General features: G+C 37.8%; 1 protein-coding gene across 2 annotated transcripts in view; it reads right to left on the minus strand.

Annotated features, from left to right (window-relative positions):
* Positions 1-16110, minus strand: part of rxfp2a (relaxin family peptide receptor 2a) — an 86419-nt gene that overhangs the window by 47985 nt on the left and 22324 nt on the right. Inside the window, exons 2-5 of one of the 2 annotated variants that reach the window (XM_053516413.1) lie at positions 8712-8855; positions 7518-7598; positions 7058-7163; positions 6898-6969 (exon numbers count right to left, since the gene is read on the minus strand). In XM_053516413.1, the coding sequence (XP_053372388.1) occupies positions 6898-6969; positions 7058-7163; positions 7518-7598; positions 8712-8855 (403 nt within the window). Of the gene's footprint in view, positions 1-6897; positions 6970-7057; positions 7164-7517; positions 7599-8711; positions 8859-16110 lie in introns of both variants that reach the window. The other variant, XM_053516412.1, reaches the window with a different exon arrangement.

Raw genomic sequence — 16110 nt, forward strand, 5'->3', positions numbered from 1 at the left:
GCTGCACATACCGTGATCATCAAGGGTGTTTCAGTATCGAGACAATCTCGAGCTCATACAAAATTGCTCATCTGCTCATGTGTTTGTAGATGGTGGAGTTAAATTTTTCTTTTTCTTTGTAAGCTGAGTTATTTTTTTCCTTTTTTTTTCTCTGTTGATAACTACATATGAAGGAGAAAAATAAAAAAGAAATACAACTATTTCTCTCTTTTACCACATTTCACTTTTATTTCCTTTGGCTAAAAAACTATCTCTTATGTCTTTTGGCAAGAAAACAGATTCTTGCATCAGGGTCAGTATTTATTTTTGCTCTGTAATGAAGCACATTTATCTATAAAAAAGTAGGATCTGTAATATGTTAATACTTATAAAATAACACCAAGACCAGGCAGCAAAATTGCCTTACCATTACGGGGGCTCAAACCCCCGACCTTCCAATCAGAAACCCAGTAACCTACTGTACAGCCTTTACCATTTGAGCCACCACTGCCCTACACATTTTACATACGCATTTAAAACATAATTTTAAAAGTACAGTAAGTATTTTTTTTTGACAGGTATCAAGAATTATATTTTTTTATTATACATTAACATGTACACCTAACCATTCAGAAAAAGTCAAATTACCTCATATTTTAGAGACAGTTACTGGTCCTGGCATGCAACATGTGAGTTAATACACTATTATGAGTTTTAGACACTAAAATTAAAACTTTCAACCAGTTAGTAAAACCTAACATTTAAGGAGCAAAACGTAGTCCAGATTGGCATAACAATAACCACATCCCTATCCTCACATTTTAACCCTTTTTTAAAGGAACTATGTTTTTCAGTCTGCTCTTTTCTTAACCTAGCTCAAGATGTTGTCATTTTCTCAATTTTACTTCTTTGCCATTGAAGAAATTGATCAAACATGCATTAGAATGTGCAAACATGCATCAAATGTCCAATGAAGTTAGAGAACTTTAGTTGACTATGTTGTAAATCAGGAGTCTCCAAATCCAGTCCAGGAGGGTTAGTGACACAGTTTGTAATTCACCAACACCTGAACACACTCACTGAACCTAGTAATTAACATTAGTTTAATCAGCTGTGTTTGAGAAGAAAAATCACCAAACTGTGTTGGACACTGGCCCTCAAGGACTGGATTTGGAGACGCCTGTTGTAAATCATGGATTGAAATGGAGAGAGACTGGAGAGAGAGACCAGCCAAACCAGAGCAGACATATTGTTGCAACTGTAATCAGAACATTTCGACAAAAGCACAGATCTCCTCCAAAAGTGTAGTTCCAATCTCACCCACTATTTTCAGTTCAGCATCTTCCACCATACTCTTTCTTCCTTGACCCAACTGAGGAGTTCTGTTTATTCAACATGGCTGTGGAAAGTTTACAATCACCAACCCTACGCAAGGATGCCCACATTAAGGCTACATAGGAAGCCTGTGACCAAACTGCTAAAGAATAAAAATGCTAGACAATATGATTTTTTCCTCATTGTCTTGCTAGAGAAGACATAGTGTGCAACATTGATGAAGTATTATGGCCAGATTCAGCAATATAAATGGGTGCTTAGGGCTCATTTTATTTCATGCATCGTTTTTCCCCAATTTTTTGTTTTCTGTCTGTACAGTATGTTTTTTTCAAATGTTATTTTCACTGCTAACTCAATCTCTGTAATTGCCATATAATGACTGATGTGTGAACCATGTGTATGGTATATTGTTCATCAACTGTGCACAAATTTAATTTGCCATTGTGTGGTTATGTGAATTACACTGCCTGGCCAAATAAAAAATTATACCACACAACTTGACAGTACATAGTACAGTATTGTATATATTATAGTACTGTATATAGCGTGAAACACTAGACAATGCATCTGTCAGACAGGGTTCACCACAGAGTCTCCATTTAGCTCCTGGACATTTATGCATGACATTGCCAACGTCATGTTTTATACCTTCTACCGTATCAACATTTCTGAACCCTAGAGAAGATTTTGATGTATGTCTGTTTATTCAGGAGTGCATACTGAATTGTGTTATCATTGTGCAGGATTCTTTTTTTTTGTTTTGTTTTTACTTTTGTGTGTGTGAGGGGTGAAAATATGAAAAAACTAATTAATTTCATCACAATTTCTGTGATGCCTCTAGTCATTTTAATGCAAACCAGGATTATAAGCCTGCTATGATAACTGTGTTTCTATTTTTTCTGTTCAGTGTGTACATACTCATCAAATGGATTTTTTCAACAGAACCTGTAAGTGTGCTATTTTTATGTGATTGTTACATTTTGAAGAAAATGTTCAGGGTTTTAAACCCAGCATTTCATTTTGCTGTCAGTACATAGAGGCAACTGAGAAAAAAACTGAATCACTCCCAGTTTGCCAACATACGAACTGAACCTAAGGAACAGCCAGCCTACGTAGTAATTTATAAGAAAGTTTATGTAACGAAAGGTCACTCTGGTCTGCAACTGATTGGTCAATAATCCATGTTTTGTTGCATGGTACTTTTCAACATATTCTTTATAGCATGGCAGTGGAAAGTGCATGAACATGGACACCATGAGTGTGTGGCACTTCTCCACATCATTGAACTTACATAGGTAAAAATTGTGAGTTTTGCAACATACTCTGTAAAATAGGTGACAAAGGTGTTGTATATACAGTACATGTAGTACTGGCAATGCTTTTTGGGACCAAAAAAAAACAAGAAACAAGAAACCTACTTTCATACACTTTGTTTGCATTTAAATATCTAAAAAAAGCCATAAAACCAAAACATCTATGATAGTGTGTTGAATTTATTCTATCCGTGTTTATTTGATATTCTGTGAGAAGCATATTAGTTATTCTTGAGAACTGGGACAAAAAAATTTTTTGATTAAAAAAAAAAAACTTAATATATACTGTTAAATAGGGAGATGTATGTCATCAAACACCAAACCCTGTTTTAAACCAGCATCTCAGTTGTAAAATTTTTAAAATATGACACACGTTTTAGGGCCTTTTTTAAGTTGTCAAAACTATCAGACATATTTATTTTCTTTAAAACATAGTCTTTGTCAAATAACCAATCATTTTATGTAACCATCATATAATTATTAAAGAATTTAACACAGCACTGTTAATAGTATTTAATTATGATAACAATGGCTTGCTTCAAGTTACTGTGAAAAATCTATCCTTGCTTTTTACCTTAAACAGTAAAGTAGTAATCCTATTAATAAAATGTTTCTTAAATGTTAAGATAGCATTGTGGGAACAATTTACTGTACAAAAAAATAAATACATAACCACTAAAAATTCCTACCATATGGTATAGGTGACCTATCAACATCAATAGTAAACATTAGCAGATTGTGTATTTGGGAAAAAATAAGTTAATAATTAATCATACTTTAAAACAAAATAATAAATTACTATTAACAGGAAATAAACACAAAAACGTTCTAAAGGAAATGTAAAACGTATTTAAGTAAGGACAGTTTAGATGAATTTTCTGATTGAGTTGAGGTCATTCACAGCCAGGTTCAATTCCTGCTTCTCTGTGCATGGAGTTTGCATGCTCTCCCTGTGCTTGATGGGTTCCCTGTAGTGTTGTTGTGTGTGTATGTGTTCGTGACTTGCAATGGATTGGCACCCAGTCCAGAGTGTACCCCTTCACGTGCCCAAAGTCTCCTGGGACAGGGACAGGCCCCGCATGACCCTGTATACTGGATAAAGTAATATACTGTAGATAATAAGTGAGTGAGAATATTAATTATTTCTGAATTTTATGAAAAAACACAATATCATTTGATGGACATGTTTTGTCCTACTTCTCAAGAATGTGTGCATTGCTTTTGTGTAAAGAATTAATTTTGAGAAGAGAGAACATGGTTTTGAGTGCTTTGTTTCTTATTGAAGAGATGTGTAAAGTTTTGACAAAGTGGTTAAGAGTTTTGAGAAATAGACATGGAAGTTCTGGAAATGTGTTTTCAAAATTTGAGGAAAACTGTAATTGGGAAAGGGGTTAAAAGTATAGTAATTAATTGGAAATAATTCATCAATGTTAGAAAAATCTGAGCAAAATCTAACTATGTATAATGCAGTTTAATTTAATTCCAAAAGGGCAGCACAGCGGGTAGTGTTGTTGCCTCACAGTGTCTTATACAGGGCTCAGGTCAAGGTATCTAATATTATCTTCATATAAAATCTTCTCCAAAACAAGTAGGTGATTTGTCTACACTTTAATTTAAATGAGTGTGTGGGTGTTTCCCTGTGTTCCTGGCATAGTGCAGATTTACATTGAATCTGACCAGGATAAAGTAGTTACTGAAGATCACTGACTTAATGAGAAAGCTTTGATAGTATGTACAACCATATTGCCTCATTTTGGAAGCAAAGAATAAAGGGACAGTTTCAGACCTTTGGGTTTATTTAAAATTCTAAATGTGTGGGGTTTTTTTTTTGTTTTTTTTGCTGTTATATCTCCAAATGAAATGTAATTAAAGCAAAGGGGGAAAAATCAGTTTTAGCCAGAAAAAGGTAATAATAATAAAAAAAAAAGAACAGAACAGCTTATTTTAACAAAAAAAGGGGGGGGGATAACTATGCAGGGCCCAAAAATGTAAAAAGGCAAAAAAAAAATTAAATAAATTTAAATTACAGCAAATGTATGGACTTTGTGGTACTGGTATATTTGCTGTATAAGAACCTTGACCATTTTTTAATAAGTTGATACATGCAGTGATGATTACCTCCTCCAGTAGAACGATTGTTCTGTGTTGATTCTGGAAGTCTAATAAATTTAGACAACCCAAAATTTTAAGGGGTTTACCATAGTGGTTTATAATATTATGTTATATAAGTAACATCTTTCTATGCTTCATAAAATGCAAACTTATTTTTTTTAAATCTAAAGATGCCACAGCTTTATGATAAGAAAATGATGTCTAAATAATCTTGAACAATTATGAAGGACTCATAAAGTCAGGTTTCAGAGGCTCTTCAACTTGTTATTACAGCACTTTATCTACGCATGCTAAGAAAAAGATTTACAGAAAAAAGGAACATTTGTGGCAACATATTTATGAAAGCAAGTAATTCTCAGCTATTAAGTGTTTTTGACATCAAACTTGAGAACTGCAAAAAAGATAGATCACATTCGTCATATTCTGAGAATTATCCAGAGGTTACAGATAATCAGCGCAGTATGAATTTTGTAAACCACTAGAGGATTAAGAGCCCGAAATGGGAACTTGCTAAGACCTTGACCTTAAATTCAGTGCCTTATTGGTGATTTACAGGCTATGTACTATGTTTGAAACTCAAAACACAAAAAGCCAAAGAATATTACATGAAGGATAGTTCAAGAAGATGAATATCAGATGGTGGATCAAAATTCCATCTTTCAGTTGCTGTCATTTACATCTAGATCTGTTAAACAGCTTAAAATAGTTTTTTAAAAATGTTTTAGGTCAAGCAACCCTTCTACACCCAGATGTCAGTGACACACCACTGCCAGATCCACCCCCAATAAAAATATGAAAATAGGGACATAAATATGAATTGTTTGAATGACATTAAAATGAGGGCTATTATTTATTTATTTTTTAATAAAATTCAGGACACATATCCCTAGTTGCAATAAATGTATCTAACCAAGAACCCACTGCCATGACCAAACTGTTGCATTCCTTTTTTTTTTTTCCTTTTCGCTGCATTTCCAGGCTGCACTGTAGCATTTTTCAGTTGTTGTTAGTTTTGAAAAGTGAACTACATTCTCAAAGGGTACACTTCCAGGTGGTCTAAAAGGTCAGTTTTCAACTTATTGCTTAAGGGTATGCTATAAATGTGTTTCTGTTCTAAAATGGCAACATATCTAAAATGAAAAGAAGTCATGAATGGGAGACTCCATAACTGGACTCCATAAGCTCATTTTCTCTCTCACTTTATCACAAATATAAAAAAAATATTTGCATTAAGCAAAGAATAAACTACTGATTTAAAATAACAGAAATTGGGTTAAGAATCCTCCTAATCAAAATGATGCCAAAGCTATAATAAAAAAAAAAGGTGGTCTAACAAAATATTAGTGTGTGTGACTTTTTTTATCCAGGCAGTGTATTAACAGTAGACATCACAGCTATGTTTATTAGTCAGAGTAAGAGCATAACGTAAAGGCATACCCAAACATTTACTGTCCTGTATTATCACTGAGTGCGACACAAAGTACTACTTTTCGCATATCAATATTGATTTAAGGTCACTTGCTGAACTTGAAGTACCTTGGAGATGCGGAATCTAGATACTAGTATAAAAATATAAATACTACTATATTATAGTATATAATCCATATAAATTATAGTATATAAATACTACTATATTATAGTCTATATATACATACTATAAAGGCTACCTATCAAATTTTGGACACATATTTAGCCCATGGTCTTTCCTGATCTTTATTTTGTTCTATATTGTAAAACAAGGCTGAAGGCAAAGAAATGATCCAATAATCTCCTTAGAACCGTTGATATTAATACATGTCTCGTACTCTGAACTCTCGTGCTTGATGGGTTTTGCATATACACTTGACAATACCATTCTTGCAAGAACTATTTCAGAAAAGCTGACCTTTGTGTCTTAAAATATCAAATGCCTGTGGTTTCGTTGTTATTTAATTAAAACTATGTTTCATTTTATAATCTTGAAAAAAAAATCTAGTATTGTAGAAAATAAATCCTGCTAGGTCAAACTTTTGACTGGTATTGTATGTTTTCCATTGTAGCATGATCATTCTAGATAAAGGTGTCCCTTAAATTCTGTAAATAAACATAAACATTTACTTTTTGGTTACAGTTACTAAGTTACTTTACATTACTAAGATTAATGTCTGTGGACACTCACAGTCGCTGCAGGTCAGTATATTTAGAGAAGACATCGTCAGGAAGCTCTCTCAGGTCATTGCTCTTCAGGGACCTGAGCAGTGAAAAAGCATGGATTATGATCGCAATTTTTTTTAAATCTTTATTTATAAAAGATCAAATTGCTTATGGACATTACTTACAGCCAAGTCACGTTAGAGGAGAGGGGAGGCACGATGTGCAAGTTTACCCCCACGCATTCCACTTCTGTCTTGGTGCAGTCACAGCTCTCGGGATACTGCTGAAGAGCTAAAAGCAATCACCACATACATACGCCCTTAGAAGTTTCGATTAATCTGTGGAACTGTAGCCACACCAATCAACCCTAAAAGTTAGATATCTTGAGCACTGAAGCACAAAGTACTGTCATGCGTTAACATTTACACAGTGATGGCTGGATGTCAAAACACACAAAACCTGTTTTAAAGTCCTACATCATTTGAAAAAGGCATGTGGGCTGTGCTTTTCTGGGGATTTCGTATTTCATGCGAGACATAATACAGCATGTGATCTCAAACTGCCCTTATCAGAGACAGCCTTGTCCAAGCACATCACACTTTGTTTGAAAAGAAAAAAAAAATTGTAAGAAAGATATAAACATACAGCAGACATCTGTGAGGTCCTGTGGTTCAGCTTTCTTCGCAATGGTTCGGTCAAAGATGTCAGCCCATCCACTGTTATCACCTACAGTATAGCAGAAAGCCACAGACATTTAACCTGAGCCAACCGGCATTCTGATTATACACACTCGTGTAGCAAAATAAATAATGCAGATTAACTGAACCAACTGAATAAATAAATAAATGAATAATTTTGCCTTCTGGATTTCTTTTCTTGTTAACAGGAGTTGCTGTGGCATTCAAACCCACAGACCACAACCTGTTAGATTATACTCAGATAGACTTTAATTGCAAGCCTAACCCAAGGAAAGCTGATACAGATTTTTAATAAGCTTTTGTTTCCAAATTGATACTTCTTTGCCTCTTGTTGCTGAATTCATGTCTACCTAAGCATTTCACTACATTTCGTACTGTGTATGTGACAAATAAAATTTGAATTTGAATTTGAACCTGTTTATGTTTTTTTAACCAAAAAGTACTGTTATATATTTATATGTTCGAAAAAAAAAAAGAAATTTCCTGCTTTCTGTATTTTTTCAATTTTTGTATTGGCCAGGGTTTAAAGAAGCCAATCTTTTCCTTCCCCTATTGTGACTACTGTACAGTATATAAAGAAGATCTCTCCTGAGGATGTTGCTCAGCTCTGCTGTTCCCTTGCTACGTCGTGGCTTAGCAGTAGCCTTTTTACATAGAAACTGAATTCAGACAAGTTAAATAAAGGGAATTTCATGTTTAAAAAAAAAGAAAAGAAAAATTATCTGGGAGGCATTATAACTGGAGGATTAACAGACACACTTTGGGTACCCTCTAAGACCAACGTTAACTTAGAGAATAAAAAAAAAAAAATTATGGGACCTTAATTATTATAATTTTTATTATTAACAACAGGTTTATACAGGTATGTGTGAATGTTGTGTGAATGTACATTAAATGGTATACATACTATAAAATACATGTTGACATTCAGTTGTTTGGAGGTTATATTTGCAACATTGCGTTTCGGTTTTTCATTCATCCAAATATTATGGTCAAGTTTTTAAGTTTTAACTTACACAGGGTTTACATCATGCTGAGAAAGTATGAAGTACTATTTTGCCCTGAATTATATTTTTAAAAAGTTATATTAAAAATATTGAGAGTTTTTCAGTCTTTATGCTTGTAGCAGGTGCATACTTACCACAATGATCCTCATCTGCTCCATTCTCACAGTCCCTGTGACCGTTGCACTGAAGCACCTGTGGTAGGCACATGCTTGTATTTCCACAGGGAAACTGGCCCAGCGGGCATTCCTCCTCCATCACTCTGCTGGCAAGCACCAAGACTGCTTAATGGAAAAGAAACAACAATAAATCTTGAGAAAAAAAGAAAACAAAACCTATAAAAAAATGAAGCATCAATATTTTAGACATATTCTAGCTGTGACATCTTTTGAATGTGCTTTTTAAACCTGCAATTCCACCTTATGGCTTGTGTCTAACTCCCACTGACAGCATGATTCTAACCAAGCCAATAAAGGCTGTCTGCTGATAACAACAGATAGGGCAGGGCAAATTATGTGTCAGCGTAATACGTTATTTTAGTCCAGGAATTCATTGCACTTAAACCTAATCATGGATACTATATACAGTATCATGGACAAGAAAATGGAACCTATTCCATGAACATTGGGCACAAAGGTAATGATGCCAGTCCATTACAGGGCACTGCACAAACACCCATTCGCTCAATCATTCATTCACTTCCACAAGCAATATAGTGCAGCTAATCCTCCTACCTTCTTGTGCTTGGAAAGTAGGACAAAACAACTAAGGAACAAAGAGGAAAGAAGTGAGAAAGTCCAGACAAATGGTAAACAGAGTTCAGGTTGGAACTGGAACAGCAACACAATATGCCCGCAGAACCACATAGTAAAAATCAAATAATACTGATGCCAATGACAAATTAACTTTTTATCCACTTGAAACTTAACCAGCCTAGTTGGCAGGGCACTCATTAAAATGGAAGGAAGGATTGTTTCCTGTGGATATCAGACTGGATTTGGCTAATAATCACAGCTGCTTAGTAGGGCTTCATAATAAATTTTATATAATCATGATATCTATTTAAGCAAACACACAATCCCATTTATTTATGTATATGCCTACATTCAGATCGAGCTGCATTCACTTGTTAACTTGACAACCATTTCCAGTTTCTATATCAAATCACACTCACAGTGTAACACGAAACACTATTAATTCAGCCATCAGGCCAGAGCTTAGTGAATGATTCAGTTATATACAGTAATTCTCATCTTTCTTTTACCTTTACAGTGTGCCTCTATAAGGTCGGTGAATATCACAACGCTTGCTCGCTCAGTTTTAGCCAATCAGAAACTGTAGGGCAGGGGGGTGTACATTATGATGACCGGTATATACAGGTAGTATATACTTTTATCATCGCATAATCGAAAACTACAGAGAGTTATACTAGAAGCATGTTAGGACTGAGAGCAAAAACAACTTAGAAAATAAGTCCTATACTGTAAATTATGTACAGTATTTAATTTCAAATTACCTAAAAAAAAAAAACTCTGACATTTACCTTACGCTAAAAAAAAAAAAAAAAAAAAAAAAAATCACGTTACACCCCGTTAGAGTTTTATCACCACCTTGGTTATAAATTACCCAGACATATTTACACAGCCTGCAGCTGCGCATTCCTACAACAGTGCCGTTGAACCCCACGCATTCCTCGCCCAAGTAGAGCTAGCCGCCGACTTCGCGGGCTGGTCCCCGGCGGGAACAGCCGTCCGGGTAGCTCTCTCGGAGCACATCAGGTTAGTGGCACCAGCTTCCCTTTCCGAGGCGCTGCACGAGACCGAGCGCGCTGAGCCCATAATGGCGGAACATCACAGCGAAAGAGTCGAGTGACCGCCAGCAGCTCCGTGCCGCGCGGTAGGTGAACCTAGCTAGGTACAGGGCTACCCATCGCGGATAGGCAACGGGCAAGTCTTAGAGGTTTCGCGGCGATGCCATGGTACGGGACCTCGGGACTACTGTTGCAACGTCCTCAGGCCTGAGGGACAGCGTACTACGTACCGCTAAACTAGGAAGCCGCCTCCCACAACCGTTCTTGCTCCCCCAACTGGTGGATTCAACTTCCGTTCGGGACGTGTAGTACATCGCGCTGGGATTTACGTCAACTGTGTGCTAGCTCCACGCTAACGCCGGCGCCTTATCCCAACGGCCGGGCAGCAAAGCGTGTGGTCGGTACTGCGAGCGAGTGGAGCGTAGTGGCGACGTAGAACCCTCGACTCCGAACATTCTCCCTGTGCAGTTCTCCAGGCTCTTCGGCAGTGATCAACCGTCCGAGCCAGCGTGCAGCCGAGTTACTGCATCACCCAGTGCATCACCCTGCTTTGCCGGTGTCATAACTGGACCGTGATCCGCTCATCGCCAAGCAGGAAAAGGGCCCCACTCAGCACTCGCGGGCACCGCTGCAGGACTTTCGGGTGGGGGCACCTATGGAGCGTATGGGCGTGGACACTCACAGACGGGGGCGAGATTTTGCTCCTGGAGAGCAGGTATGGGTGTGTTACTCCGGAAGGAAGAGGGGGCTCTCGGCCAAGCTTATGTCCCACTGGGTGGGCCTCTGTTGGCAGGGCAGGCATGAGTTGTGCTCCACCGGGACCGTCTTGCTCCTTACCAGCCGCACGCCGACGAAACATTGAACTCTGTGGAGGCCGAACCGCCTCAGCACAATGTCTGCGCTTATCCCTCCCCCGCCAAAGGACTCCGGCGCCGACCACCTTCACGCCTCTGAGACAGAGTTCATCATGGTGACCGGGGACGGTCACAGCTCGTGTGGGGGCAGTGTGGCGTGGGCGGGGCGGCGGCTGATGACCAGCATGCCTTGCGGGGGTTTCTATGTGTTCACCCTGTTGGGGAAGGGTGCTTTTTTTTTTCCATGTCACCTGCGATGTTATAATTCCACATGCACTTCCACCGGAGATTAACATTACGTCATTAAACCGCAAAGAAGTCGCAGTTTTATTGACGCACAGAACATGAAGACTCAGGAATCTGATCTGTCTGTTTAATTCAATTCAATTCAATTCAATTTTATTTGTATAGCGCTTTTAACGATTTACATCATCACAAAGCAGCTTTACACAATCAAAAGAACTAAGTTTGTATGAAATGTGAATGTGTATGAATCAAAATGATATGATTGTCCCTGATTGTCCCTGATGAGCAAGCCTAGGACGACGGCGACAGTGGCAAGGAAAAACTCCCTGAGATGGTAATAGGAAGAAACCTTGAGAGGAACCAGACTCAACAGGGAACCCATCCTCATCTGGGTGAAAACAGATAGCAGTGATTGATGTGCATAATAATATGCGAGACTGGAAGTTCAATATAAGAGGAGATGTGTTTACACGACAAGCACATTAGCACATATCTGATTTATATCCGATTTATTTCCACATATAAAGGAGGCCTGAAACCGATTTCGAAATATCGGAATGCATGCGTTTTTTTCCTTTATACACGGACATAGAACATATCGGATATGTGTCACATATGAGCAAAAAATCGGAATTGGGTCAGATTTACCTGACAGTGTAAACGTAGCCTAAGATTCAGATACAATCTACATTTCAAGTGACATGGAATGCATGGTCAAGTTAAACATGAAAGACAATAATAACCTTAACAGCTTTTACCCCAGCGAGTGGAATGCTATTTTTTTTATATCCATAAAGATGTTGTATTATTTATTTGACTACTATTATGATTCAATTTGTTTAGTCTGACACAATAACCGTGATTTAACTGTAATAAAACACTTAGGCGTCAAAATTTTAATTGACAGTTTTAGTAATTCCATATTCATTAGATCCATTAATGTAAATTAAAGTTAAAACTAAAAACTAAAATCTGTTGAGCCATTTCTTTCCCCACATTTAGTCAAACAGATTATCAGCATTAAAAATCCACTCATACACAGATAATGTCTTGTCATACACAGTGAATTATCACTTTACTGATTTTGTATAAAGAGGATATGTGGTCATGCTTTGGGATGCATCATGCATGATAATTAAATCTAGAAATTTTAGGTAGCTTTTTTCACACGTGAAAAAAAAAATTTCACAAAGAACTATGTAGTTTTGGATTTTGTTTTCCCTTAATAATAAAAAACCTTAATTTAAAAACTATGTTTTTACTTGTGTTATATAGTAACAAATGAGAAATCCGTAAGAGGCAAACCATTTTTTACACCATTGGATTAAGTATGTTTAGAATCACCTAATGGCTTGGGTCATCAGCTTACAATACAAGCACGATTGCTTTATCATTCGCAAATGGAAGAGATTTGGAACAACGATCGATCCTTCCAGATCTGGCTACTCAGCTAAACTATATAAACCGGGACGACGGGCCTGGGTCAGACAGGTAACCAGAGGCCCAAGGGTCACTATAAATAAGATCCAAACTTCCTTTGTGGAGATGAAAGAGCTTTACAGAATGACCACCAGCACTGCAGCAGTCCACCAATCAGGCCTCCATTGTAGAGTGGCCAGCCATTTCTCACTGAAAGGCACAGTATGCAGAAAGATTGCTAAAAAGCAATTGAAGGACTCTCAGAAAATGAAAAGTAAAATCCTCTGTTCTAGTGACATAATTCCCCAAACCATGTGTGAAGGAAACAAGCATTGTGCATGACCTTATTAATACCTTCCCTCTAATCAAGCACAGTGGTGGCAAAACCATGCTGTGGGGAAAAACATGATGTTTGGGGACTAGGAGACTAGTTCCAGAAAAACATCTGCGCATTCCATCATGTTATTACAGTAACAACAGATAAAGAAATAAGTTGCCCTAAGCACAACATACAAACATATAATGTTATATTTCACAGAAAGGATTGCAGACATTGGGTGATGCACAGTCATGTGTAAAGGTTAGTATCTTCATTTAATTCTAAAGGGGGAAAAAATCATCTGATAGTGGGTCTTAGTAATTGGCAAATACAACCTCAGAGGGATAAAGTATAACTTTATTTCACTGTGCCATTATTTACTTAACAAAAAATTAAGCCAAAAAGATGGATGCAGAAAAATAAAGAGCCATCATTCTCCAGAGTGCTCAGGATCTCAAGGTGTAGTGACGGTTTACATTTTAGCAAAAACACCACCATTAAATCATTGAAGTGGCATCAAAACACCTCTTAGGAAGTTCTAGAGTCCAAATCTGAATGCAATAAAACATCTCTGGAGCAATGGCATTATTATTACCCATCATTTGGGATCATTTTGGAATAGTTTAAACTTAGCCCTGAATATTTTCACCTTGACATGAAGGTGCTTTAAAGTAAAACATCAGACAGAATTTAAAGAGTTACAGAGCACTTACCATAGAGAAAGGGGACAGGGGGTAATTATGTGCCGCATGTAAACCTGCAACTGACCTCAAGAAAAGCTTTGGTTATAACCCACAGTCTATTTTACACCTCTGCACAAACATGGCTAAAAGGAATTCTCAAATGTGATGCAAACTTCTGTTGCAAATTTCTGTACATGATCTTCGGGAACCAATTAGGCAGGCATGGATTGACACAAGTGACACCAGAGTACTGCAGACATCTATTTGAATCTGTGTCCAGCCGGATCCAGCAGGTTTTGAAGAATAAAGGACTTCATACAATGGGCATACATCAGGTAAGTGGAAAAAGTTTTCACACCTGGAGAGAATGTATACAAGAAGTGACGGTGTTGCTGTGTGTCATGTTTTTATTTCCAGTTCTCCTTAATTAACTAGATAGGAACACGCACGCACGCACGCACGCACGCACGCACGCACGCACGCACGCACGCACGCACGCACGCACGCACGCACGCACGCACGCACGCACGCACGTGAAAAAAGGATTGCAGAAATAGGGTGATGTACAGACATGTGTAAAAGTTAGTACCTCCTTTTAACTCTAGAGCTTTTGTGTGTGGAGGGGGGGGGGAATCATCTGATCATAGTGGGTCTTAGTATTGGGCAAATACGACCTCAGAAGGATAAAGTAACACCGTGCCATTATTTATTTAACAAAAATGTAGCCACAAAGGGGGGGTTGGGGGGGGACATCTGGCAATTAAATATCCAAGTACCTCTTACTGTTTCCACAGGACTAAAGATGGTAAGTTGCATCCAGGTGCCGCTAATCATCAGTGGGTGTGCAGATCACTATAAAAGATGATGTTTTGGCAGTTTGGCAGTTTTGGCCTGGAGCATTTAGGTGTGTGTTGTCAAGAGGGAAAGACAAGTAATGGTCTTAATTAATAAATGTAAATAAATGCATGTATTTACATGATTGTGACCATCTTCAGTTACGGTTTCTGCTTTCACTTCAGACTTTTATATCAAGAAAGGATCTCCTCTGGTCCTCAGAAAAACACTTGATAGTAATCAGTCTCTGGCTGAATATGCTTCTCTAATCAGGCAACACACTGTGCAGTGGGTGAGTAGGATTGAATAGAGTTCATACAGAATCTTCCTCTCAGCCCCAACATGAACAGGGTCCAGCTCAATGCCTGAGACAGAGCCGGCCCGTCTGGTTAATTTCTACAGTCTATGTTTGTCTGACACCTTCATGCTACGGAAGACGACCACATAAAAGATTGCACTACCTACCACAGACTCAAAGAACATCCGTAACATGGTATTGCAGATGTTTAGTGTCCTAAGCCTCCAGAAAACACTGGAGTTGTTCTGACCTTTCTTGTAAAAAGTTGTTGTGTTAATTGTTTATCCAGTTTATTGTATAAATAGACTCCTAGGTGTTTGTACTCCTCAACTTTTCCATCCCATACAGTAACAAAGGTTCTGGATTTTCTAAAGGCCACTACTAGTTAGTTCTAATATTGAGCTGTAGATGATAAAATTCACATTAAATAACACAGATGTCCACCACTGTCAAATACTTTGAGGTGTCAACTTCGTGAATATATCCAGCAACCATAGAGTCAGAGAACATCAAAAGATGGCAGGAGTTGTATTCAAAATCAAATGTGATCAGACACACAGTTCTGTAGGAGGACATGCTGGGAGCAGCCAGTGAGATAATAATCCAAGAAACGCAAGGGGGTGACTATGTGCATGTTTTTTAAATTCTCGCCAGCCAAATAGTGTTGAAGGCACTTAAAGTGCTTCCTGGATTGTCTGGGTGGTTGTAAGTTCGCTAGACAGTAGCAGGTATGTGATGGCAGTATCTACTCCAAGTAGGCTGGTAGACAAACTGTAACAGGCCGAAAACGTTGATCTCATGTAGTCACTGAGGACACAGGGGCGTGCTACTTTCATTACCGCGATGAAGCATGATGCTCTCCGTACTGTAGCTCTCCGTGGGGCTAATTTTGCTCAATTCCCTTCTTACTACATCTACTGAGCAGGTAATAATTTTGGAGGAGACTGGACTGGAAGCTGTATGGGGACGCATTTGAGGCTCCACATCAAACCAATTGAAGAAAATTCTAAATTCATTGGAATGACTACAGCCAGTGATGCTATTTATGCCTTTTCTTATGTTTGTTCTTTTTT

Source organism: Clarias gariepinus, chromosome 17 (assembly GCF_024256425.1).
Source record: "Clarias gariepinus isolate MV-2021 ecotype Netherlands chromosome 17, CGAR_prim_01v2, whole genome shotgun sequence".
Taxonomy (NCBI): domain Eukaryota; kingdom Metazoa; phylum Chordata; class Actinopteri; order Siluriformes; family Clariidae; genus Clarias; species Clarias gariepinus.